At 39.8% G+C, this 25,624-nt stretch overlaps 1 protein-coding gene across 3 annotated transcripts in view; it reads right to left on the minus strand.

Annotated features, from left to right (window-relative positions):
* Positions 1 to 25,624, minus strand: part of LOC120523575 (rho guanine nucleotide exchange factor 40-like) — a 237,034-nt gene that overhangs the window by 162,729 nt on the left and 48,681 nt on the right. For all 3 annotated transcript variants that reach the window (XM_039745001.1, XM_039744994.1, XM_039744987.1), the window contains exon 2: positions 16,433 to 16,630. In XM_039745001.1, the coding sequence (XP_039600935.1) occupies positions 16,433 to 16,630 (198 nt within the window). The remainder of the gene's footprint in view (positions 1 to 16,432; positions 16,631 to 25,624) is intronic.

The following is a 25,624-nucleotide window of genomic DNA, read 5'->3' on the forward strand; positions in this document are numbered from 1 at the left end:
ACCACTCAGGTGATCATATCACACTGCGTTACTTTTGGTCACCATGTGGTAGCAACAGAGCAACTAGACTAACTTGCAAGGGGCAGTAAAACGAATGAAATGACCAGGGTACATGCATAGTCAATAAAGAGGCCAAGATCTAAAGTGACAGTATTTCTTCAAAGTCAAAACACAGTCAAAAATGAAAGGTCAGGAACAAGAACTAGAATTTGTGAACTGGAAAATCAAAACAAGTCTTTTAAAGTCATTAAAGAGGATTTTCTCTGCAAATTTGGGTACCCCAGAAATGCTTGGGTTGTCCTATACTGTATATTGTTGCTCTGATGACATTAGCTGTGTCAAGCACTCTGAGGAATTCTGGGAAATGTTACCATGGAGACTACAGATGCAATATGGTGCAAAATTGCAGTGTTCAAGTAAAAAAATGACATTGCAGAAAATGTTGCTAAATTCTAAAATCATTAGAAGTGCCTTAAGCACAAAACCTGATCCTAATATAAAAGTTCACAAGTTTCAAAACCCTAGGGAAGGAATATAGAATGGCAATATTCAAGTAGGGGGCAGGAAGATATGGAAAAAGATGATCTGCTGTGGCAATCCCTAATAGGAGAAGTCAAAAGAAGAAGAATATTCAAGTAGGTAATCATGTAACAAAATAATAGAAAATGACAAAACATACCAGCACCATTGGTGATTTCAACCAAATAAAATAAATGCAATGAAAAAATTGTAAAAAGTGACACCAGCAGTGCTCAAACCCCTAGAATCATGATATATGTGGCCAGCTTAGTTATGCCATCTCTGACAGGAGCAGAAGTCCATCTTAGAGCACTCAAATGCTTTCAACCACATGGAGACAATTTACACTCACAAGTTGTGCTAAGTGATCCCCACTGAATTTGCTTCATGTACAATGTCAAGGAAATCGTGGAAATGTTTGGGAATTTCAACTGAACTCAGACATATGCACTAAAGTTGAATGAGATAGAGAAACTGAACTAGTTTTGAGTGGATTATAATGGTGGGATGGTCTTGTAAGTGTACTTGAGGGCTAAAGGAGTGTCTGCCAACTATGCTTGACTGATTAATTTGACCAGAAATGTGACCTGAGCTGTGAGGAAGCAGTGCTAACCACGAAACCACGACACCTAAAATTAATAGAATTAAATATCAAAGCAGTAAAAATTTCTTGCATAGAGTGGCAAACAGGAGCAGGAAGTATGAATTCATTTAGACTTAGATCCAACAGATTCAATAAAAGTTACTAACCTCTCCTAAACTGAAATGTACAGTTTGTAGATTTTCTCCTTCCGCTGTTACCAAATAAGTGCAATTCTATGGATTCTACTCTCCTTCCTGTTTGCATCAACTGCACAGCACTCTGGGTAATACTATAAAAGGGGTAAGCCCAGTATTACAAACAGATGACATACAAGTCCATACAAAAAGACTTTACCTTTAACACACAAATACGCCAACTCATTTCCAATTTCTTCTGCGTTCATGTTTTGTGTTTAAAAGAATTTGTAAGTTTTTCACTAGTTGTTAGCCCACTACTGGGTTCAGTCTTATACACTCGGTAGGCTGTCACATCCAACATTGGCTGCTACAGTTGTATGATGTCATGCTGATCTTGCAGAGCATCATGGGGTGCTGGGAAAAAAACGCTCATATAGGCCAGCCGCATGAAGAATTTTCATGAAAATATTAGGTCAACAACTTGCAAACACAGCAAATTTGCTGTGAAAAACACTTTGGCTAATTTCACTGATTAACACTACTCATCAGTTAATTTAAATTTTAGATGTAAGCGAAACTAAGATAAAAATTCTATGGACTGAGAAACACTGCAAATTTGATACAGATGGTAAGTAGACTTACAATCAGACTCTGGCCAATTGGGGACCAGAGATATCAGTGATATCATTTTCACCACTGAGATACACTGCACTTAGTAAATGATAAAATAATGTATTTTCCATCAGTTTTACTAGAAGTTTCATAAATGCATTTTATGTTTTTTGATGCTGTTTATACCACACAGACACACATATATATACAAGGAGGGAGTCCCAGAATCGGTCAATAGCACGGGAGTAGGGTGTAGTTTCAACTACACTGCTAGGTATCGTAAATCTACAGTCTTGGTAATCAGTCTGGTAAGTGGTACTGTGCAGAGCTGATCAAATGTACATTTCTAACATTTATTTCAATCATGCGTGTGACTTCAGTGATTTTGTTTTTTTACACAAGCTGAAAAAAACTCGCCAGCTCATACTTAATGTCATTAAGACAATGATCACGTTTTCAAACAATAACAGAGTTGTTAATAGAGAATTTTCAAGTGAAAAGACTGTTAATTGCTGTCTAAACTCTTTATTACACTAAAATATTAAGGTGTCTGAGGGAAAACATCAAGAAAAGAACGTCTAGAGTAGTAGCACACACAAAACTAAACTGCATTTTGCACCACCCCAGTGCACCTGCACACACTGTGTTATCAGTCAAAGAGCTTTTGATCAAAAACAATGTGGTTGTTGCTTTACACCCCTCATATTCAACAGATGTCACTCCCTGTGGCTTTTTTTTAGTTCCTGAAATTAAATTTGAGATTTAAAGGAAAATGATTTGCTACTAGGAAATCCAGTAAAAATTGCAGGAAAGGTTTCCAGATATGGGAGAAGCACTGGGACAAGTTAATTGCATCTCACGGTGGGTATTTTAACAGTGACTAAAAGGGAATAGGTGTAAGTTGTATAATAAAGATTATTTAATAATTCCAGGAATATTTGGATCCCTCATTGTACTGTATATACATACTCTTTTGTCACATGCATATATGCATGGGATCCAGCTTAAGGGCTATGTTGATTGTAATTACCCACTGGACTGGCGGTTGGCATTATATGACTTCTCTTCTCCTTCCCCTGCAGAACGGAAGATTGACAGACACTTCATCTATGACATCATTTCAGTGGCCATATGCCTGGACCCTCCCCTTCCTGTCTCGTGAACTCATAACCTGGAAATCGCCATCTTGAGTCAGTTCTGTTATAAATTTGCATCTGCAAAGGTGTTTCTACAATTGCTACATGATTTCTTTTGATTTAAAACCTTTCATTTATTGGTGGTGCCCCAATTTAGCATCATTGTTTGTGTCCTATATATAACATTTTGAGTCTAATTTCTCTTAGGATGATGGGAGATTTAAATATCAATTTCAATATTAACCTAAAGTTTTTATTACGACTGCAATCTGGTACAATGAAATGAGTGAATGAAGCACAGATTTTGTTTTAGACTGAATAGTGCTTGTGGAGAAGATTAGCAGAGGTCAGCAGAAATCATCATATTGAACCCATTACAATTTACACAGACCATTGAGTTGTTGCCAACCAATACTTTAGAAAACATCTGAAATGCTATCTTCAAGTCAAAGAGAAATTCAAGTTTGTTTTCATGGCACACTTTTTAATGCAATAACAATTTTATTTTCGTGGAATACTGCTGAACTAACATATTTCTCTCTAGTACCTTTTACCATATTGTGGCAATTAGATGTGTTCACACCACAGAAAGCCCCTGATATAAAATTAAAGTTTTTAATATTTTAGGGTCCTCATGCTAGAAAGAAAAGATCCTCTCTTGTCATTGTTTTTTTCTAGCCAGGGTGGTTTTTCAAAGTGATGCCATAGGGGAACTCTTTTTGGTTCCCAAACTTCCCATCCATATAGCGATCCAAGAAAGAACCTTATTTATTTAAATCCACAATGGGCTCCATACAGTAAATTATCATGAATAGATGGTAACCGATTTGTGAAATACCAGTGGCTCCTAATTTTAAAAGGACTCTTGCTGAAAACAAAAACACAGGCTAAGTCCAGGTTTTCTTAATCTGTTTGTGTCCTGCAAGGTAACCCACCATAAATTAAAGAGTTTTTTTTTTCTTGTTTACATATTATGATGTTTTTCAAAGCACAAAGAATAAATTTCATACACAATGAATTTTTCCCAGAATGAAATGGTGCTTTGTCAACCAATAGCTTTACAGAGTACCACCAAACCCAGTAAAGAACCTTAAAGTGGCACTAAAAAATTATTATTTTTAAGAATGTGTGCATTCATTTTTTATATCTGTTGTTTTTGGGTTCCAGAACTTAATCCTACTTTATTTTGTTGCCATAACAACATCACTTGCATGCAGTTTGATTTGTTGAGTCTCGCATAAATAAAGCAATATTGAACATAACAACAATGGTAATCTCCATTCACCAGATTAACAAAACCGTATAAGACATTATCCATATTAACATGTAGTGTATAAAATGCTTCACTTTTTTTCATTTGGCCATTCATCCACAATGGAAAGGTGTTTTCAAATATTAATTAACTAATCTTTTCTAGAACACTTTCAGTAGTGTATGAATTTGAAAACACTCATGTAGTTGTGTCAATGGGGATAAAAGAGCTTTTTGAAAGGGTTGACAATACTGGTAGCGAGCTAGCAGTATGGGATTCTTTTTTAAGGAAAACTGGGAGAGGAGGTGATGTTAGGGTTTGAAAAGGGTCAAAATTTAAAAATTTACTATACAGTACCAAAGCCAAAACAAGAAACAATAATTACACATATGTAACACATAACTTGGGTATGGGTCTCTGTCAGGACTTCCATTTGTCACCGATCCTTTTCATAATTTTTATGCACAGATTTTCTAAGTGCAGCTAAAGGGTAGAGGGAGTCCAGTTTGGTGACTTTAGTTTGATCAAGTGATGACCTCAGTTGCTCTGAGTGGGATGAGGATCAACACCTCCAATTTGTGAGGTCATTGGAGTGCCCTTTCCAGGTTGGGGAGGTAGTGCTAAATATCTCAGGGTCTTGAACTGAGCGAAGAAGGGAGCGAGAGATCGACAGGTGGAGCTGCTATGGAAGAGTTGTAACAGACTGTCAGAGTGAGCAAAAAGGGAAAGCTAATGATTTATTGGTCAATCTACTATGGATGTTCAAAAAGTTTCTGCACTTTTATATTTTTGTTGGAAACAGTGAAGGCAGGAGGAGTAGTAATTGGCCATTAAAACGTTGGCACAACGCTGGGAAAATTGCTTCGCAAACAAAGGTGACTATGTAAAAAAGTGATGTCATTTGTTTTTGAAATCTATACTAATAAAAGGCAAAGCCCTCACTGACTGACTGACTGACTTACTCACTCACTCACTCACTGACTCATCACTAATTCTCCAACTTCCCGTGTAGGTAGAAGGCTAAAATTTGGCAGTCTCATTCCTTACAGCTTACTTACAAAAGTTGGGAAGGTTTCATTTTGAAATTCTACACGTAATGGTCATAACTGGAACCTATTTTCGTCCATATACTGTAATAGACTGCAGCTCGATGGCCGTGGGAGACGGAGTTGCGTCTCGCATCATCATGCCTGCCACGTAATTGAGTGCCTGCCCATTATTCGCGGTAAGGTAAATATTCGCGGGTGAAGGACTGTGCTTAGCATATTCATAAGTGCAGCTACTGTGGAAACCCTCTGATGCTGAACAAACCTTTGTACACATATCAATTGGAAAGCAAGGTGTAAAGCTTAAGTTTAAATTACGTTTATAGACACGCTGACACTAAATATTCGCAGGCAAATCCACAACTTAATACCGGGGATGCCTGTTAAACATCTTAGATTCACGAGTACTGATTTGGGTAGTGATCACTTCGATGAATGAAATCTGTTCAAAAAACACATTACACAATTGAGAAGACAGCAAAAGAATATGAAGAGAGTGACGCATACAAGCATATTCATAAGTGCAGCTACTTCGGAAACAAAGTACGGTGTAAACCTAAAGTTTAAATTAAGTTTATAGACACGCTGCCGCTGGCGTTTGTCATGCCTACAACAAATACGATATTCGCAAGATACAAGTTTAATGAGAAGACACAGGGTATAAGTGAGACTTTTGATCACTTTGTAACAGAGTTAAAATTGCTGGTGAAGGACTGTGCTTATGCAAACGAATAGGAAAGCAGGGTGTAAAGCTTAACTTTAAATTAGGTTCATAGACACTGCTGGAGTTTGTCATGCCTAAGACGAATACGATATTTGCAACATACAACTTTTAAGTGGCGGGTCTGAGCTAACATTAAATAAAGCCGTGGACATCGCAAGATCACACGAAATAGCACAAGCACAGCTGAGAAGCTTCGATGCATGTACTCTGAGCGGCTCACGTGAACTGACTTTGCAGGACTGGGAAAGGTTAAATTAAGTTCATAGACACGCTACCGCTAAATATCCGCAGGCAAATCCACAACTTAATACCAGAAATGCCTGTTAAACATCTTAGATTCATGAGTACCGATTTGGGTAGTGAACCCTTCGATGAACAAAACCTGTTATCTTTACAACGGTTGACAAACACGGAATATAACTTGAACACAACACATCCTCCAAATACGAACCTGATTGAAAGAAATAATGATAATCAAATCCTTGATGACATCAACACTCATAACAGTGACAAAACTATTACATTGACAATCATGTTACGTTATTTTCAAAATGTTTCCTTTTCTTTTTCATAACTTCTTTAACACACTACTTCTGCGCTGCGAAGCAGGGGTATTTTGCTAGTTCTTAATAAATAGTTAAAAAAAGTGCGAAAACTTTATGAAATTACCTCGTTCACTCCTACCCTCACCTATAGCCATGAGCTTTGGGTAATAACTGAAAAAACAAGATCATGGATACAAGTGGCAGAAATGTGCTTCCTTTGTAGAATGTCTGAGCTTAGTTTTAGAGAAAGGTTGAGGAGCACAGACATTAGGGAGCATTGAAAGGAGCAAGCTCAGGCCCTTTGGAGGTGTTTGGGAGACCACGAGAAAGACTTAGGACACAGTGAACAGACTATACCTCCAAGAGGGCTTGGAAAACGTCTCGGTATCCCACTGAATGAGATGGTCATTGGCATCTTAGTTTAGACTGCTGACCAAGACCCACATATGTGGTCAAAAATGGATGGCTTGGTGGCTCATAATACTTAAATATGATTGTCATGTACTAGTAGTAGTAGTAGCATTGTCACATGTGTATGTGACAATATGTGACAACATGTTACATGTACAATATACAATATACAATATACTTTGAAATTCTTACTTGCACATTTAACCAAAAGTAATAAATTGTCTCTTCCTGGTATCAAGATAAACAAGAATTTATTAAAAAAATATAGTACATATCTTAATTTCATTTAATAGAAAATATAAAAAAGCTTATCCACTGAACCCCAAGCCTAGATATACTTCAGCATGGGATCAGGCAATGCCTTCAGTTTTGTTGTGGTCGTGACCTTTGTGATCTTGTTTTTATTGTGAGGACAGTCCCTTCCTAATGTCTCTGCCTCAGCTGACCTGTAACATGCCTTGAAACATTTGAAGATTTTGCCATATTTATTTTGGCAGGCATCCCAGTCTATATTTTCCACGGCTACCTTGTACTCATTTGTACCCTTTAAAAGCAGTTGTACATCATCTGTCTAGACAAAGAAGTCTGCTTTAGTGTTTTCCTCAGGTGCCCTTTGTTTTCCTTGGGCTTTCTGGATTTCAGTTTACTTCCCGTTTACTCCATAAACTGTGCATGTCCTTTAGGAAACAATTAAGTGTTTTTGGCATTGCAATGAAATTACAAACTTAAAGCAAAAGGTCTGAAAACATTAGCATGGACAGAAAACGTCTGAATAAAACTTTAGATGAAGCAAAAATGCATTAATTACTTATTTACTATTACCGCATGTAAAAAGACCTTAACAAACACTTGTTTGAGTCTTCATAGTATTTACAAAGCCACAGTAAAGTGTTTCTTCATCTCTGCAAGGTGACCCACTAACAAAACTTCACTTTGGAGTCGTCTGAGGTGGCTTACCTGAGACACATCTCTCTTGATATTACATGTGTAGAATAAGACCTATGAGGAAACAAGAGCATCCAATGGAATCCTACATGAATTTGGGTATAACATGTAAATAACAAGAGTTAAGCCATCCAGACCTGGAAAGACGCAAGGACCCGCATGGTGTGATTGGATACTGATGCCACCTGTATCACTGTGCTACCACTATGTGTTTCATTTTTGTTTGCCAGTCACTCAAAAATAGCTAAAACCAATTTTTACAAAATGTTTTACGTACCTTTCCATTGATGCTTTTTTCCAACTTAAAATATAGGCTATAAGTCATAGTCAAGAGAGGTGCTAAAATGGGAAGTGGGTAACTCAAGAAATAGCACCGATGAGGGGACTACAATTCCGATCAGACAGCACAAGTGTGCAGGAATGAAAACATCGTCATCAGTATTTACAAAGTTTTGTAGATAAAACAGAAGATACATACAATAATTTGGAGGGCTGACTAAGAGTACATCTTTTTGTCTAATAGTAGATTTTGTTTTGCTATGTTGAATTTCCAAAAGACAGTGCGCTTATACACACTCAACACCGGGTACTTTGGCTGGTAAAGTTTCATGTACATTCAGTAAAAACTATATATATATATAATATTGTACAGGGTTGTCCAGATCTAATTATGTAGATCCAGATCGTCTGGATGACTTTGATTTATGCGGGGGCAATTCCAGTTCAGCGCAAAGACTTCATGTTGTCAGTTTGCACACTTCTTGATGGTCCGGGATTTTTCTGGTGATTTTCTATGTAGTAAAAACTTAATAAGTTATAGCGTAATGAAAATTGCATAATTTGATCTGGACCAGACTTTAGATGCCACGTGGGCTAGACGGGCATCCCGGCCAGAAGAGGGGGTGGTTCCTTACCCAGACGGGAGGCTCCTAACAGGCATTAAGGCATCCCAGCCTGAGAGGAAGAAGGGATCAGACCCAGAAGGAAGGACAAAAAGGGATGGACGGACAACCCACTGAAATGAGATGTCGCTGTGAGGTTTTTACTCCCTCAACACGCTAGATGGCAGCGGCCCTGGATATCAGTGCCAAGTGGGAAGAGAGCTTTGCATGCCGGGAGGTGTAGTCCAGCAGAGCAGCCCTGCTGGGATCACTGGGTGCCACAAGAGGGCAATGCAGGGAGACAAGCTCCCTGTTATAATGGACTTTCACAAGACCTGGAAGTGCTTCCATCTGGCAATCACCCTGGCACCAGAAGTACTCCTGGGTCCATAATAAAAGGGACTGCACTCCTTTTTCCAGCTGAGTCAGAGTTGGGAGGATGTGGAGCAACAATCGGTTAGAGGAGGGCAGTAGTAACAGAAAAGTATTGTGGAGAGAGAAAACTTGTGTCTTTGTGCTTTTTGTAAACTTTGTGGAAGAATTGGTTTAATAAATCTTCCATTCTTTGAACCCGGGACTCACTGTGTGTTCCTGTTTGGGGGTTTGGGCTCACTGATGCCCCTGGTTCCATCACAGAATATATATTTAGTTAATGAGTAAAATGATTCCCGTTATATTGAATTTGAAACAAAACTTATTCTTTCACTATGCAAAAAATGTAAAATTATTTAAATATTAAATCTGTGCCCTTCACAAGAAGCAGAAGGCCTTTAGTTTTTTTATCTGGAATCATTTTCTTGCATTCTTTCTGTATGATTCCCCCTGTAATTTAGTATTTCAAGATATCTCCTGAAAAAAAAAATCACCAGAAGTAAGCATATCATCAGTTAGGATACAGTAAGTAGGGGCTTTCAGTGTGCTAAATTTTTCTGTTGAAGAAACACAGTAACGTGCAGAATGCTGATTTTCAGAGAGTTTTCATGTGGAAAGTGTGCAGCATATCATATTTTTAAAAAACAGTCTGCACTCCTCTGTAGTGATGTGAACAAGAGGCATAAAAAGATTTGATTTTTAACATTGTGGTACATATTATATGCGTTATGCATCTGCAGAAAAGAACAACAGGTAAACTTTGAATGTTTGAATGAGGCTTTAGGAAGGTGCATTTCGTTTCCATCCATCCATCCATCCATCCATCCTCTTCCACTTATCCAAGATCGGGTCGCGGGGGTAGCAGCTTAAGCAGAGAGGCCAGACTTCCCTCTCCTCGGCCACTTCTTCTACCTCTTCCGGGAGAATCCCAAGGCATTCCCAGGCCAGCCGGGAGACGTAGTCCCTCCATCGTGTCCTGGGTCTTCCCCGGGGCCTCCTCCCAGTTAGACGTGCCCGGAACACCTCACCAGGGAGGCATCCAGGAGGCATCCTGATCAGATGCCCGAGCCACCTCATCTGACTCCTCTCGATGCGGAGGAGCAGCGGCTCTACTCTGAGCCCCTCCCGGATGACTGAGCTTCTCACCCTATCTTTAAGGGAAAGCCCAGACACCCTGCGGAGGAAACTCATTCCAGCCACTTGTATTCGCGATATCGTTCTTTCGGTCACTACCCATAGCTCATGACCATAGGTGAGGGTAGGAACGTAGATCGATTGGTAAATTGAGAGCTTTGCCTTACGACTCAGCTCCTTTTTCACCACGACAGACCGATGCAGAGCCACAGCGATCCACCTGTCAATTTCACACTCCATTCTTCCCTCACTCGTGAACAAGACCCCAAGATACTTGAACTCCTCCAACCCTGAGAGGGCTCTCCACCCTTTTCCGGCTGAGGACCATGGTCTCGGATTTGGAGGTGCTGATTCCTATCCCAGCCACTTCACACTCAGCTGCGAACTGATTCAGAGAGAGCTGAAGATAACGGCCTGATGAAGCAAACAGGACAACATCATCTGCAAAATAGCAATGACCCAATCCTGAGTCCACCAAACCGGACCCACTTAACGCCCTGGCTGCGCCTAGAAATTCTGTCCATAAAAGTTAGGAACAGAATTGGTGACAAAGGGCAGCTCTGGCGGAGTCCAACTCTCACTGGAAATGGGTTTGACTTCCTGCCAGCAATGCGGATCAAGCTCTGACACCGGTTGTACAGGGACCGAACAGCCCTTATCAGGGGGTCCGATACCCCATACTCCTGGAGCACCCCCACAGGATTCCCCCAGGGACAGTGTCGAATGCCTTTTCCAAGTCCACAAAACACATGTAGACTGGTTGGGCAAACACCCATGCACCCTCCAGGACCCTGCTAAGGGTGTAGAGCTGGTCCACTGTTCCGCAACAAGAACGAAAACCACACTGTTCCTCCTGAATCTGAGGTTCGACTATCCGACGGACCCTCCTCTCCAGGACCCCGAATAGACTTTTCCAGGGAGGCTGAGGAGTGTGATCCCTCTGTAGTTGGAACACACCCTCCGGTCCCCCTTTTTAAAGATGGGGACCACCACCCCGGTCTGCCAATCCAGAGGCACTGTCCCTGATGTCCATGTAACGTTGCAGAGGCATGTAAACCAGGACAGTCCTACAACATCCAGAGCCTTGAGGAACTCCGGCGTATCTCATCCACCCCCGGGGCCCTGTCACCAAGGAGTTTTTTGACCACCTCGGAGACCTCAGTCCCAGAGATGGGGGGAGCCCACCACTGAGTTCCCAGGCTCTGCTTCCTCATTGGAAGGCATGTTAGTGGGATTGAGGAGGTCTTCGAAGTACTCCCCCCACCGACCCACAACGTCCCGAGTTGAGGTCAGCAGCGCACCCTCTCCACCATATACAGTGTTGACACTGCACTGCTTCCCCCTCCTGAGACGCCAGATGGTGGACCAGAATCTCCATGAGTATTTCGTTTTCCACCCAAAAAAACACTTTAAAGCCCTAAAAACTCTTTAGTGAGTTTTGCATTTTACAAATACAAAATTGCCAGCAAAATTTATTTTAATGTCAATTTTTCAGAAGTCTATGTGAATCAAAACTTGCCTCTTTTGCTCATCACTACAAACATCCATCCATCCATCAATTATCCAACCCGCTATATCCTAACTACAGGGTCACGGGGGTCCACTGGAACCAATCCCAGCCAACACAGGTTGCAAGGCAGGAAACAAACCCCATCACAGGGCGCGCACACACACACATCAAGCACATACTACGGACAATTCAGAATCGCCAATGCACCTAACTTGCATGTCTTTGGACTGTGGGAGGAAACCAGAGCACCCGGAGGAAACCTGTGCAGTCACGGGGAGTACATGCAAACTCCACACATGGAGGACCCTGGAAGCGAACCCGGGTCTCCTAACTGAGAGGCAGCAGCACTACCCACTGCCCACTGCCCCACTACAAACATACATCCTCAAATTTGTTTAATGCAATTGAGCGTTGTATCCTGGCAGCATTGGGTATAGGCTAGAAAAAAAAATCTGCCTATGGCAGCAATTCTTTGCAAGATACTGTACATACATCTGCACCCTTAAATTGGGGTCAAAATAGGTCACCATAAATGATATAACCTGCTTACGTAAAATATAGAATTTCAGTCAAGCATGCTGTCTTTTCCCAGGAAACCTTATGAAGCTTGTGTCTTTTTGGATTCTTTGGAATTAACAAATCCAAACAGATAAGTAGCCAAAGTATATTATATTGTCAGACAAATAGACATAATGAAAGTTTTACATATCTGTGCTCGACAAATATGGAGAAGGAATTAAGTGTGACACTAATGCTATTAACTTATGTTCCATCTGTCTCCTTAGAATGCAGGAGGAAAAACCCAGAGAACTACTAACATCGTTTTCTCTCTGGCCAAAACCACACCTCTATTGCGGCCAGCAATATAAAGTCAAAAGTCCTACTGGAAGTTGTCATTCATTCAAGGACCGTCTTTGGAGGAAATAAGGCTCTCTATTTGAAAATCACAGTGAAACATCAATACTATTTCAGCATAATCCTACTTTCTTTTTGTCACTTGGACATTCAGATTAAATGGGGCTGCCTACAGTACCCCATCCTTCATTTCTCCGTATTTTGCTTCAGTTTACAATATATTGTATTAGATGTGTTTAAAAAGGATAATCAAGCAGGAGTCATAACATTGAAATCAAGATAACATTTTACAGAAACCAAAAGCTTAAGATCTACACCTAATAACTGTTTTCTTTTTTAGCGGGCTCTAGTGTTAGACTTTCAGGAGTCTTTCCTTTAAGATTCAAAATGTGGATGCCAGTCCAAGCCTGCCACCATCTTTTATAAGGGCAGCGTGTGGATGACATGTGTCATGCTGCTATCAGCTCATATAAATAGTAATGGTGTGAAAAGATCACAAAAAACAAAATGGCAACATGAGAAAACTCAGTGCTCACAAAAATGTCAAAGGTGTGAAACATCCAAAATTGAACCAAAAACACAGGTCAGACACCCAACTGGCCTGCACAAAACTAAGCCTCACCCTAAGGAAGCCTTACTTTGGGAAACCGGGAGGCTTTGGCCTACTAGGCCTCAGATAAAGAGAGTTTGCAAAGTGCTTAGAAATGTCCCAAAATATAGAAATACAGTATCTTAATATTGAGAGAAAACTATAAAAAACTTTGGTAGGGTAGATCCAAAATAAAGTTCTTTTAAAAGGAAATGTATTTAAAAAAAGACAGCAAAAAGCTGAAAAGAGCAAAAGAAAAAGGCAAAAGGAGTTGCCAACAAGACAAAAGCAAACAAGCCCCTAAACAAAATCTTAAATCGAAACCCCTATACAGAGGCAAAAGGAGTCGATGAAACCAGTAAATCCAAAGAAGTAAATTAATTCTCAGCAAGTATCCAATACTCCAGCACAGTGCGTTCAATAATCTGCAAGGAACTCGCTTGCCCGGCTGGCCTTTGAAGGCTTGGGGGCGGTCCTTAGCAGTGAGGTATTGGTGGCCCCGCCTCTTGGGAGTCCACCCTCAAAATACAAAGAATATAGCACAACAAAATTAAACACACAGAAAGGAAATAATAAATAAATAAATAAAAAGGGCGGCATGGTGGCGCAGTGGTAGCGCTGCTGCCTTGCAGTTAGGAGACCCGGGTTCGCTTCCCGGGTCCTCCCTGCGTGGAGTTTGCATGTTCTCCCGTGTCTGCGTGGGTTTCCTCTGGGCGCTCCGGTTTCCTCCCACAATCCAAAGACATGCAGGTTAGGTGGATTGGCGATTCTAAATTGGCCCTAGTGTGTGTGCTTGGTGTGTTTGTGTGTGTCCAGCAGTGGGTTGGCACCCTGCCCAGGATTGGTTCCTGCCTTGTGCCCTGTGTTGGCTGGGATTGGCTCTGGCAGACCCCCGTGACCCTTTATTCGGATTCAGCGGGTTAGAAAATGGATGGATATAGAATATACAGTATCATTAGACAAAAAATAAAAAACATTAGCATAAACAATGGAAATCACAATTCTGCTTACAGTGAGCCAAGTGATTTTAATGAGGATTATAAGAAGCAAAGGCATGGTCAGGACATGATGAAAAAGTAAAAAACTGGGAGATTGTTAGCACAGGTAACAAAACCAAGATGTCAGGCAAAGGACAGGGTCATAAACAAAAGTACAACAAAAAAAATTACTATTTTAGCACAAAGGCACATAAGGGTTTATCGTGAACATGGATAGCAAAGTGCCACATCAGGTGACCTTATAACCTGGCACAAAACTTGTTTTTTGGTCACGATTTCTGTACTCCCATCATTGACCCTAACCCCCCCCAAATGCATCCATAGAAGCAAAAAGACAAACAAGGAAGTGGAAGCAAGGCATAGATATTTAATTCTAATACCGTAAAAGAGCACAGTAAAGTGTGTCTTATACCAGTGTTAAAAAAAGTACACCCCATGGAAATTGTTGACTTTTTTAACATATTTGAAACTAACAGTAGATGCAAACAGTGCCTACAGATATTAAATATAAAGAAAGTTTGCATTTTCAATTATTTTCAGTTGCCTCAGAAGTTGGTGATAATCCTTTTAGCAGAAATGACTTCTTGTAGGAGTTTGAAATAACTGCCCATCAGTCTCTGACATTGTCTTGGTGACATTTGTCACCACTCCTCCAAATTCAGTTTCAGGATGTTTGTGGGTTTTCTTTCATGTACTGCCCGTTTCAAATCCCTCCACAACATTTCAATGGGATTGAGATCAGGGATTTGACTAGGCTAGTCCATTATCCTTAATGTCTTCTTTTTGAGCCATTCCTTGATGAATTTGCTAGTGTGCTTCGGGTCATTATAGTGGTGAAAAGTCCATTTCTGATTTAATTTCAACTTTCAGACAGATGGCTTCATGTTCTCCAAAAGCAGACTTTGATATGATGTAGAATTCATAATTGACTCAATAACTACAAGCTTCTCAGGCCCCTGAGATAGCAAAGTAACCTCAAACCATAAAATATTCACCACTATGCTTAATAACTGGCATGGGGTTCTTCTCCTAAAATGCCATCTTTGGTTTGCATCAAATATGTCTACTGTTACTGTGGCCAAACAACTCTCTCTTTGATTCATCTGTCCACAGTACATTGTTCCACAAGACCTGGTCTTTGCCAAGACATTCAATGTCAAACTGTGGTCTTGCTCTCTACAGTAATGTTCTTTTTTTCCTAAAACACCTTGGATGCAGGTCAAATTTGTGCAATCTTCTTCTGATTGTAGATGCAACAGTTGCCAATGTTACTTGCAGATCCTGTGATGAAACATTAGCACTTTTGAAGACTTCTTTTAGTTTGAAAAGGTCAGCTTTGGGTCTGTTTTGGCTCGGCAAGCCAGTCATTGACAAATTAGCAATCATTTGAAATCTATGCCACGTGTAGATGATCTTCCTTAAAGTGGAATGATTCATTTCAAATAATTTGGCAATCTTTTGAAATCCCCTGACAAACTCCTTGGCATCCACGACCTTTATTCTGAGGGCCTCAGAAAGCACTTTTGATCTTGGCATAATGACACCACAAATGTTAATAAGAAAGACAACACCAGACCCTCAGCACCTGCGGTTTAAAAAAGAAAGGGTATATTTGTGTACTACCTGAGGATTTTCTAATCGTTAGCACCTTTTCTGGAACACCTGATTCTAATTTCATGGATATGAAGTGGTGATAAATTTAGGGATGCACTTACTTTTTCCATATGACAAATCTGCATTTTCATTAATCTATATTAAAAGAATGAATAGGCCATGTCAATGCTTTGTGCTGTTTGTTCAAGTATATCACTTTTATCTGAAGGCACTGTTTGCATGAAGACATACTATTTTCCTGTTCAAAAATGCTGAAATAGTCAACAATTTCCACAAAAAAAAAATTCCATGGGGTGTACTTATTTTTTCACATGATTGTAGATAGTCATCCCACAAAAGGAGCAACAATGGTCAAAATAATACTTCTGTAACAATCACAGAATCAAAATGAAAGAGTCAGCTTTGGACGTGAACACATAGGGACCACGTAAACTGTAAAGAGAAGACAAATCAGCTGAGAGTCAAAACTGTGATGATCCAGTGTTTTCAAATCTAAGGCAATCTATCCAGAGTGTGCAGTAGGTGGGAGAACAACTTTAATATTCTTATAGATCTACTTCTGAACTTACACAGGCTTCTTGCTGGAGACGTTGCAGGAGGTGCTTGGCTGGCACAAAGAAGTCGACTAGATATCTCAGCGAGTCATGGTGGTATGTTCCCTCTAGCACAGAAAAAACCTGTGAGAGGAGTGGGGGAGCCGTCACTTCAAATGGAGGATAAAGTGAAGAGAGGGCGCTCTGTACACAGTCCTCCACAGCCTGGGAACCCTGCATGAAAGATATAAGAAAGATACATTTTTAATAGGTTGTTAACTCCTTTGCAAACTTATCGAAACAAGTGAACGATAATTTACATAAACAATTAATACATTAAAAATGAAACCATTAATGTCATCTAATTCAAATAATGTAGCTCACTGCAAAAATTAATATATTTAAAATGTAGTGCTGCATCCAGCAACTTAGCTAGCTGGAGATTGTCAACCACGGTACCCCTGCTCCAAACTTTGATGCACTTGGTTGTCCCACAGCCTTGGTATCACCCATTTCCCAGGGTATCTATTTTCACGACTGGGACAGACTAGCACAATGAGGACACACAACAATACACTATGGTGCAATCATGTGCAAAGATGTAATGAATAAATAAGTAATCCAATAAAAACAGTGTTCCACAGAAAAATTAAAATCCAATAAATAATATGATTGGAGTCAGAATCAACTTTTAATTAATTCCCCAGTGCTTCTTTATTTCTTGCTCATCTCGCCCTACTCATCAATCACCAGGGATGCTCAACAGAACTAAGACACTGGTGAACGCGGTCCATAAAACACTCCCAAGCTCTGCCACATTTTGTTGTCATCCACCAGAATGTGTTGAGTCCGACTCCCTCATCTTCAGCATCTGCAGGATCCCTGGAACTCCCCATTGGTCCTGCACTCAGCAGTTCAGCAGAACCAATCCAGTCTGCCTGTGGAGCACCTTTTCCCCATGCTCATTCATGGGGATCCTCCTGAAAGCTTTGCCACCTTGCACCCACATTGGCCCCAACTCGATTCTGCTCTTTTCTTCTCCTTGTTTTCTTTCTGTTGATTTCCTTCTTGCCTCTTTCTCAATCTCGATCCTTTTGCTCTCCCACTCTCAGACCCGTTTAATCCCCAAGGGAGTGCACCAAATGACCCAAACAGCATTGACGAGGAACCACTGTCTTAGGCACGTTAAACAAGATTAGTGTTAGTACTAATGAAGCGCTGCATGGCCCGTGCGTGTCTTGCATGGTAGGAAGTTCTTGTTTTTTTAGTGTACAGGCAGGAGTGAGACACCAGAATGGCATCAAAGAGCAGAGGGCCTGAGGTAAAGTTTTGCTGAGTGACTTACTGGATGGAGGGTCTTCTGGCTGGATGTGTGCACAAGATATAAAAAAACGTTTAAAGATTAAAATTTAGAGCAGGTATAGCTCTTTCATTGGCTGATTCAGAATTTGATAAGGTGGATGAATGGAGAAAAGAGTCCGGCTATGGGTTAAAAGACTGAAGATGAGGTTAACTACCTGTCTTTTGCTGACCAGCTGATTAGAAGAGAGTGTTCTGCAAAGTAAAGGGGAATGAAGCGAATCCTGAGGACCACGTTTGAATGCCAAAGTCTTGAAATGGTTTAAGTGGGGTTATTTGAAGCACAGTGAGCTCACTTTGTTTTTCTTTGTTTTCTTTTTTCATTTCTCTTTTTCTTGTTGTTGTTGAACTGAAAACTGTAAGTGAAAAATCCACTATTTTCACTTTCATAATTTGAGGTGTGTGTCTCAGCTTCTCTATCTCTGGTGGATCTCAGTTATGATCTACTCTGTGCTGAGGATTCAAGGTAGTGCCAATGGCTGTTGGCACAAGGCATCACAGAGCTCTGTATGGGGTTTTAAAATTGATTTTAAGAAGGCTTTTGATAGTCTACATGGTGTCTTTGTGGACAATGCTAAGATCATATAGAACACCAGGTTAAACTGAGACCCTGATAACATTCTTTTACACAGACTTTGAATGTGCTCCTGAATAACAGTTACAGATTGGTTTGCAGCTCAATCTGATATAAGACATGGATGAACTGTGCTCCTAGTAGCAGTCAACTGGGTAATGATAAAGGCAACCAGTGACCACAGAAGAGGCATAACATGGTTCATATTCTTGTCATAAGATCTTTGCTGACAGCATAGCTCTCCTTTCATCTAGGCAAGATCACATGCAGGAGAAGATAGGGCAACTTATGCAGATCAAACTGGACTCCAGAAGAAGATAGATAGATAGATAGATAGATAGATAGATAGATAGATAGATAGATAGATAGATAGATAGATAGATAGATAGATAGATAGATAGATACTTTATTAATCCCAAGGGGAAATTCACATACTCCAGCAGCAGCATACTGATAAAAACAATATTAAATTAAAGAGTGATAAAAATGTAGGTATAACAGACAATTATACTTATACATTAACTTTGTATAATGTTAACGTTTACCCCCCCGGATGGAATTGAAGAGTCGCATAGAGTGGGGGAGGAACAATCTCCTCAGTCTGTCAGTGGAGCAAGACGGTGACAGCAGTCTGTCTCTGAAGCTGCTCCTCTGTCTGGATATGACACTGTTTAGTGGATGCAGTGGATTCTTCATGATTGACAGGAGCCTGCTTAGCCCCTGTCGTTCTGCCACAGATGTTAAACTGTCCAGTTCCGTGCCTACAATAGAGCCTGCCTTCCTCACCAGTTTGTCCAGGCGTGAGGCGTCCCTCTTCTTTATGCTGCTTCCCCAGCACAACACCATGTAGGGCGCTCATCACAACCGTCTGATAGAACATCTGCAGCATCTTATTGCAGATGTTGAAGTACGCCAGCCTTCTAAGGAAATATAGTCGGCTCTGTCCTTTCTTACACAGCGCATCAGTATTGGCAGTCCGGTCCAATTTATCATCCAGCTGCACTCCCAAGTATTTATAGGTCTGCACCCTCTGCACACAGTCACCTCTAATGGTCATGGGGTCCATGAGAGGCCTGGGCCTCCTAAAATCCACCACCAGCTCCTTGGTTTTGCTGGTGTTCAGTTGTAGGTCGTTTGAGTCGCACCATTTAACAAAGTCCTTGATTAGTTTCCTATACTCCTCCTCCTGCCCACTCTTGATGCAGCCCACAATAGCTCTGTCATCAGCGAACTTTTGCACGTGGCAGGACTCCAAGTTGTATTGGAAGTCTGATGTATGTTGGCTGAACAGGACCGGAGAAAGTACAGTCCCCTGCGGTGCTCCTGTGTTGCTGACCACAGTGTCAGACCTGCAGTTTTAGTGCTGATTCAGGAGATGCAGCTTAATACTACATTGAATGACATGCTAGTCAATGATGGAGCTGAAATTGAATGAGTAGGTAGCTTTCTTTACTTGGGGCGCAGTTTTCAGTATCAAGGACTCCTCCAAGAAAGACATTAAAAGCAGGCTAGGTACATTAAGATTAGCACTCAAATGGCTGAAATTCCTGTGGAAGTCCAAGCATCCACAGGATGAAAACCAGAATCTCTAACAGCAATATCACATCCATTCTGCTGTATGTTGGATTGAATGCTGGAGTATAACCAAGACTGTCATGGGGACAATGCCATGACTGTCTCCAAAAAATAAGCAGAATGCTCTGGCAAAACAGGATCTTCTGCAAGTACTTACTAGATCTTCCAAAATCCATATACATCATTCAACAGAAATAGCAAAAATGGCTGAGTTAGCTAGGGCATGCATTAGGGATACCAGGAACAAGCAACACCACAGGGCAAGCGACCAGAGGCACATAAAAATCAAGCTGGCAAAGAGCTAGAGAAAGAGAAATGAAAGAGCTGGCTTGAGGCAAAGTAGAAGCAAAGGCAAAAGATCAAGCAGAGGAGGGTACTCTTGTGTTGACCTTAGTCATCATTCGGTGAGAAGAGGATAAGTAATTCAATAAAAAAGTTTAAAACTGTCTCATATCCAGAAGCACTTGGAGATTGGAGTCAGGAGGTGATCTGAAGCAGAATGGAGAGAACATAGTAGAGGATGAGAAAAGACAAAGTGAGTAAGACAACGGGAGAGAGAGGTAAAAAAAATGGAGGGCTTTGGAATTAAGGAGGTGGGCATATGGTTAGCCCCCTACAACAGACAGGTTGGCTCTCGAGATCTGAGACCGTAGATATGCCAGTATCAAAGCTGGCACCTCACAGTTCATGTAATGTGCACCACAGTTAGATGAAGTAAACAGTACACTAAACATACATTATACACCCATCAACATACTACCGAGTCATGTAAGTGTTCTGCATTGTATTTCTATTGTTTTGCTTTGTATTATACAGTATATGGGTGAATTATATTTCTTGAACCTGACTGGACAGATTGAATAAGATGTGTACAAATGCCCAAAAATAAAGAATCTTGAGAGAGATACGGCAAGGTTTATTGGTTTCTGCTTATTTGCACTTTGATTTCCCATTTTAATTCCTGTCTTAAGTTAACTTGTCAGGAAAGACAGCAAATCATGTTTAGTTTTGGCCTTGTTACAGTTATTGTGAAAATGAAGGACTGGAACAAATACCACCACCACCACACAGCACACCTGCCATCTAAAACACAATTTATTATTACTGTACTTTAGTATCTGTTTAATATTCAGGTTCATCCAAGGAGAACTGACCACAGTCAGATTTCCTTATAAAAACATTCTTATCACATTTTACTTATGAATTATCTCAGACTTGCAGATGTATTTAACATGCAATGTTTTTCTTTTTTCCTCGTGTATTTTTATAGTATATTCTGTTTAACCACAATATCCGTCTTCTGACTTCTTGTAATAATGATCAGAATGCAGTTACAGATTTCTATTTTATTGCGATGTGAAGCCTTCTCTGTTACATGGTCACAGGGAGCAGGAGATTGTCCAGGCAGGATTTGGCCCAAGCAGGAAGCACTGTCCATTTCAGGGAACACTGACTCACACAGACATTCACTGATTTGAGGCCAAGGGGCGATTTCGTCTACAGTGTGGGTGAAAATTGTCAGATATAAATAAAATGTACACAATCAGGAAGGATGTCAGTAAAATCAGAATAGGAAATGGCCAGGATTAATTCAGAAGTGAAATGCATGGAGGGCCGAGGGGGAGTGTTAACCACTGCACTGTTACCCACATTCTGTTGACTAAAACCATTATTATTATTATTATTATTATTATACTAAAAATAAACAATCTTGAGAGAGATATTACAAGGTTTGTTGGATTCTGTTTATTTGCACATTGCTTTCCCATTTTAATTCCTAGCTTAAGTTAGCTTGTAAAAAAAGACAGCAAATCTTGGAAACCTTGTCTGGGATTTGCTCATATTATTTGTAAGGCACTTGTACCCCCACATGCTTGTACATGACCCAATGGATGTAACTGGCCACCTTGTTGTGTCTGTAGGTATAATACAGACAGGGTGAGTAATGTGTAACCAGTGACTGTAGCGCATGTGCTCCTCTGCTGTGCTGCAAATCCTGCACTTGCTGTCAACTCCCTACTTCAAGATGTTCTTCAGGTGATGCCTTGTGCTGAATGCCTGGTCTTAGGATATGATTATCAAACACCCAGTTACTCATTTGAGACGGGAACCACTCAGCCATGCCATAAACCTGTCTTTGTTGACTATTATTATTATTATTATTATCCACCATTTTCCTTTTTTTCATACTGCTTTTTCTATGCTGGAAGTCTCAGTTGAAGGGCTGGACCTAACCTTTGTATGACTGTCAGCCTACTGCAACAAATTTATTTGAAATCACAAATTAACTTAACAAGCACATTTTTGGAATGATAGTGGAAACCGGAGTATTGCCAGATTGCCAGAAGAATGTGCAAACTTGACTGAGAAAGTGGTTAGGCTGGAAACTGAACCTGTGTCCCTGGAGCTTTGAGGAAGATGAATTAGCTACACTTTAGAATAAGAGCTTTAAAGTATAACACATACAGTTTTTTTTTTTTTTATAAAGGTCTTGTTCCCAGAAGGTTTTATGCAACAAAACAACAGTGGCTGACTTACAGATTACCCAGAGTAGCCCCTTTTTGAATGTGTTACCACAGCACCCGCTGCTATGTCACGGTTTTGCACCTATTATGTGAATATGTTTATTCAAGTCAGGGTTGTGGTGAGTCTTCATCATTAGGTGCAAAGTACAAACTATCCCAAGATGTTTGACTAGTAGTGATGAACAAACCCCTTTGAATTTACTTTACTTCGACTTTGTTAAAAATGTGGTGATGTTCAGAAATTTTGTTGAACTCTGCAAAATGCATTAAAATCAATAAAGAATAATAAACTGAATTAATCTTGTGTGGAAAATAATGGTACAATGGTCTTTTAATTTTTAATGTGGGCTAGAGAATCATCTCCTAACTCTACTAGACTGATTAGTGTGGCAAAAAAATGTGACCTGAACTGTGATGACCACTATGCCTCCCCAAGATAAAAATGTACTCCAGATTCACAATATTCTCAATTCTTCATCTCTATGTGCATCTCCACAGCCCTTATCGTTATGATTAAGTAACACCCAGAGACCCTGTGATGCAAGGGATCAGCATTATGTACTCTGGGGGTCTGTCCCTGTCACTACCTGATCTGTGCTACATATTGAGGAGGAACGTACAATGGAATTGTGCAAAATAGCAAAGTATTTTCATAATATGCCTACACTGCAAAAAATGAAATCTAAGCAACTGAAAAATATTTATATCATGACGTTAAATATTGTTTTTCTTATTGACTTATTTAAAAATGTGTATTTACAATTATATAGCTTAGTTTAAGAAATCTCATCAAGTTAATTTTGTTTACCCCACTGGCAGATTTTTATGCTAAACAGCACAAAGCAATTTCCATTTAAAGTTTTTTCTCTGGTTTCTGCATATTTGTTTTGCAGTCTATTATGGTCAGCTAATGTACCACTCAAATGAAAATACTGCAAGTTTTTTATTTTTTTAAAACACATGTAGGTTCATAATCAGCTGGAGTACCAATCAGGTAGTGACATCATGCATGCATTTATTAAGTGTACATACATTATACACACAAGTCTGGAGCAGAATGGGTAGCGCAATGAAGTGTGAGGTAGACTACGCTTACGATATGCATGCGTGAAAGTTTTGCGCATGCTCAATGCAAATCAGAGCAAGTAGCGCAGATCGAATTCTGACATCCCCATCCAACATGGTTACTACAGCTCTGTGATGTTACTCTGTTCTTGCAAAGTATCAAAGGATGCTGGAAAAACATGCTTGTCACTGGTAAACCCAGCAAATGCATTGTAAAAAGTGCTGTGGTGAATTATGCCAATTGTCGCTAGTGACTGGTAACTATAGAGCACACTCACTGATCCAAGGGGAATTTGCAGCTGTCCAAGAACACTATTCTACTTTTCTTTGGGATGTGGGAAGAGAACCAGATACCAAGAAAAAAATGTAGATAGACAAAGGATGAATGTGTAAACTCCAAGCAGATGAATATCTATTAGTAGTTCACACCCAGTCTTCAGGAGCTTTGATAAAGCAGAGCTAATTGTTATGCCACAATTTTGAATTTTATCATGGATGTATAAAGCTCCACAGACCTGGGTCTGCATCCTAATCTAGTCTCTGTCAGTATGGAGTTTGCACATTGTTCCTTTGTCAATGTGATTCTTCTCCCAGCACCTTCATTTTCACCCTAAATACCAAAGATATGCTTGTTAGGCTATTTGCAGCCTCTTCATTGGGCCAGATGAGTGAGTGAAGGTGTATGCGCTCGCTTAACCTAACTGGCACCTTCTTAATTGTTTCAGTCTTACCTTGTGTCCAGCTACCCTGAACTGGAAAGTTAAGATAACATGACTAATATCATTTTTGCTTGTTGTATCAGCAGGTTTCAAAACTACTATTGAGCATCTTCAAATAAAGTGTTATCTATCTATCTATCTATCTATCTATCTATCTATCTATCTATCTATCTATCTATCTATCTATCTATCTATCTATCTATCTATCTATCTATCTATCTATCTATCTGGGAATTAGAACAAAGAAAGCACATGATGGACTTGTGCCACAAGGATGACATTCATCTGTTTCCAAGACAGTTCAAATGTCACCAACCTGGGAGAAGAACTATTACCCTGACTTGACTCCATGCACTAGTAGTCCCTTCAGGCTGTTCCCAGCACTACCTATTTTTGCTATCCAACCTAACAGAAGAATTTCCAGACATTTCTTTATGACTTTATACAATAGTTGCTGCCAGAGGTTTTGTTTTAATCGCTCACTCATCCATCTACATTTCAATAATGAGGTTTCCCAAAATGAGACCATGACCCTTTAATACTTTTTTTCTGCACTTCACTGAAAATATCTCTAACAGATACACTTTTCCTTTTTATTTATAGTCTTTCCATCCATTCAACTAGTTTTTCAGTCCCAGTGTTGAGTATAACAATTTGCAGAAACATGAATTTGCTGTAAAACTCCTATTTCATTTTGCAAAAAAAAAGCTTAATAAATTACTTTTCCTTTCCAGTGAAATTTATACCATTCATACAAGAAAGATGTTTATTTCCTGTCTGGGAGCATTTTCATGCATTAATTTCACATGCATCTACATCTCATTTTGGTATTTAAATTATAAAAAAATTTGTCAAGAGTGTGCATATTCTCAGCTAGGATAAGATGGTTTCTAGGTAATGAGAATGGGAGATTGGCAGTGTTGGCAGCTTCCCATGTACTGAGATTTTCCTGTGGAGACAACACAGTAATATGTACAATGTTGTGTTTAAGAATGTCTTCGTATGATAAATACACAATATGTCACCTTTAAAAAATATATATATATATATGCATAAATAGAATTTATTGCACCAGTATGAAATGGATTACATTTATTATGCAGCTTCAAAAAAGAACACATGGAACCAAGGAAGTGTGAACATCTTTAGGGAGCAATATTCTTTTGTTTCCAACTAAAAAAACATTTAAAATACTAAAAAAACTAGTGAATTTAGTTTGAGTGACTCACATAGTATATCACACTATGTGAATCGACTTCACAGGAAAACTAACAGGTTCAAGTTCTCCACATGGCTAGTTTTATTTTTTACCTAATTTAATACAAACACTCAAAATATTAATAAAAATAAACACATTTTAGAAGTCACATGATTTGTCAGTTTGTATGTCATTTGCACTTGTAGGTCTACA

The sequence above is a fragment of the Polypterus senegalus genome, chromosome 1 (genome assembly GCF_016835505.1).
Source record: "Polypterus senegalus isolate Bchr_013 chromosome 1, ASM1683550v1, whole genome shotgun sequence".
Classification (NCBI taxonomy): domain Eukaryota; kingdom Metazoa; phylum Chordata; class Cladistia; order Polypteriformes; family Polypteridae; genus Polypterus; species Polypterus senegalus.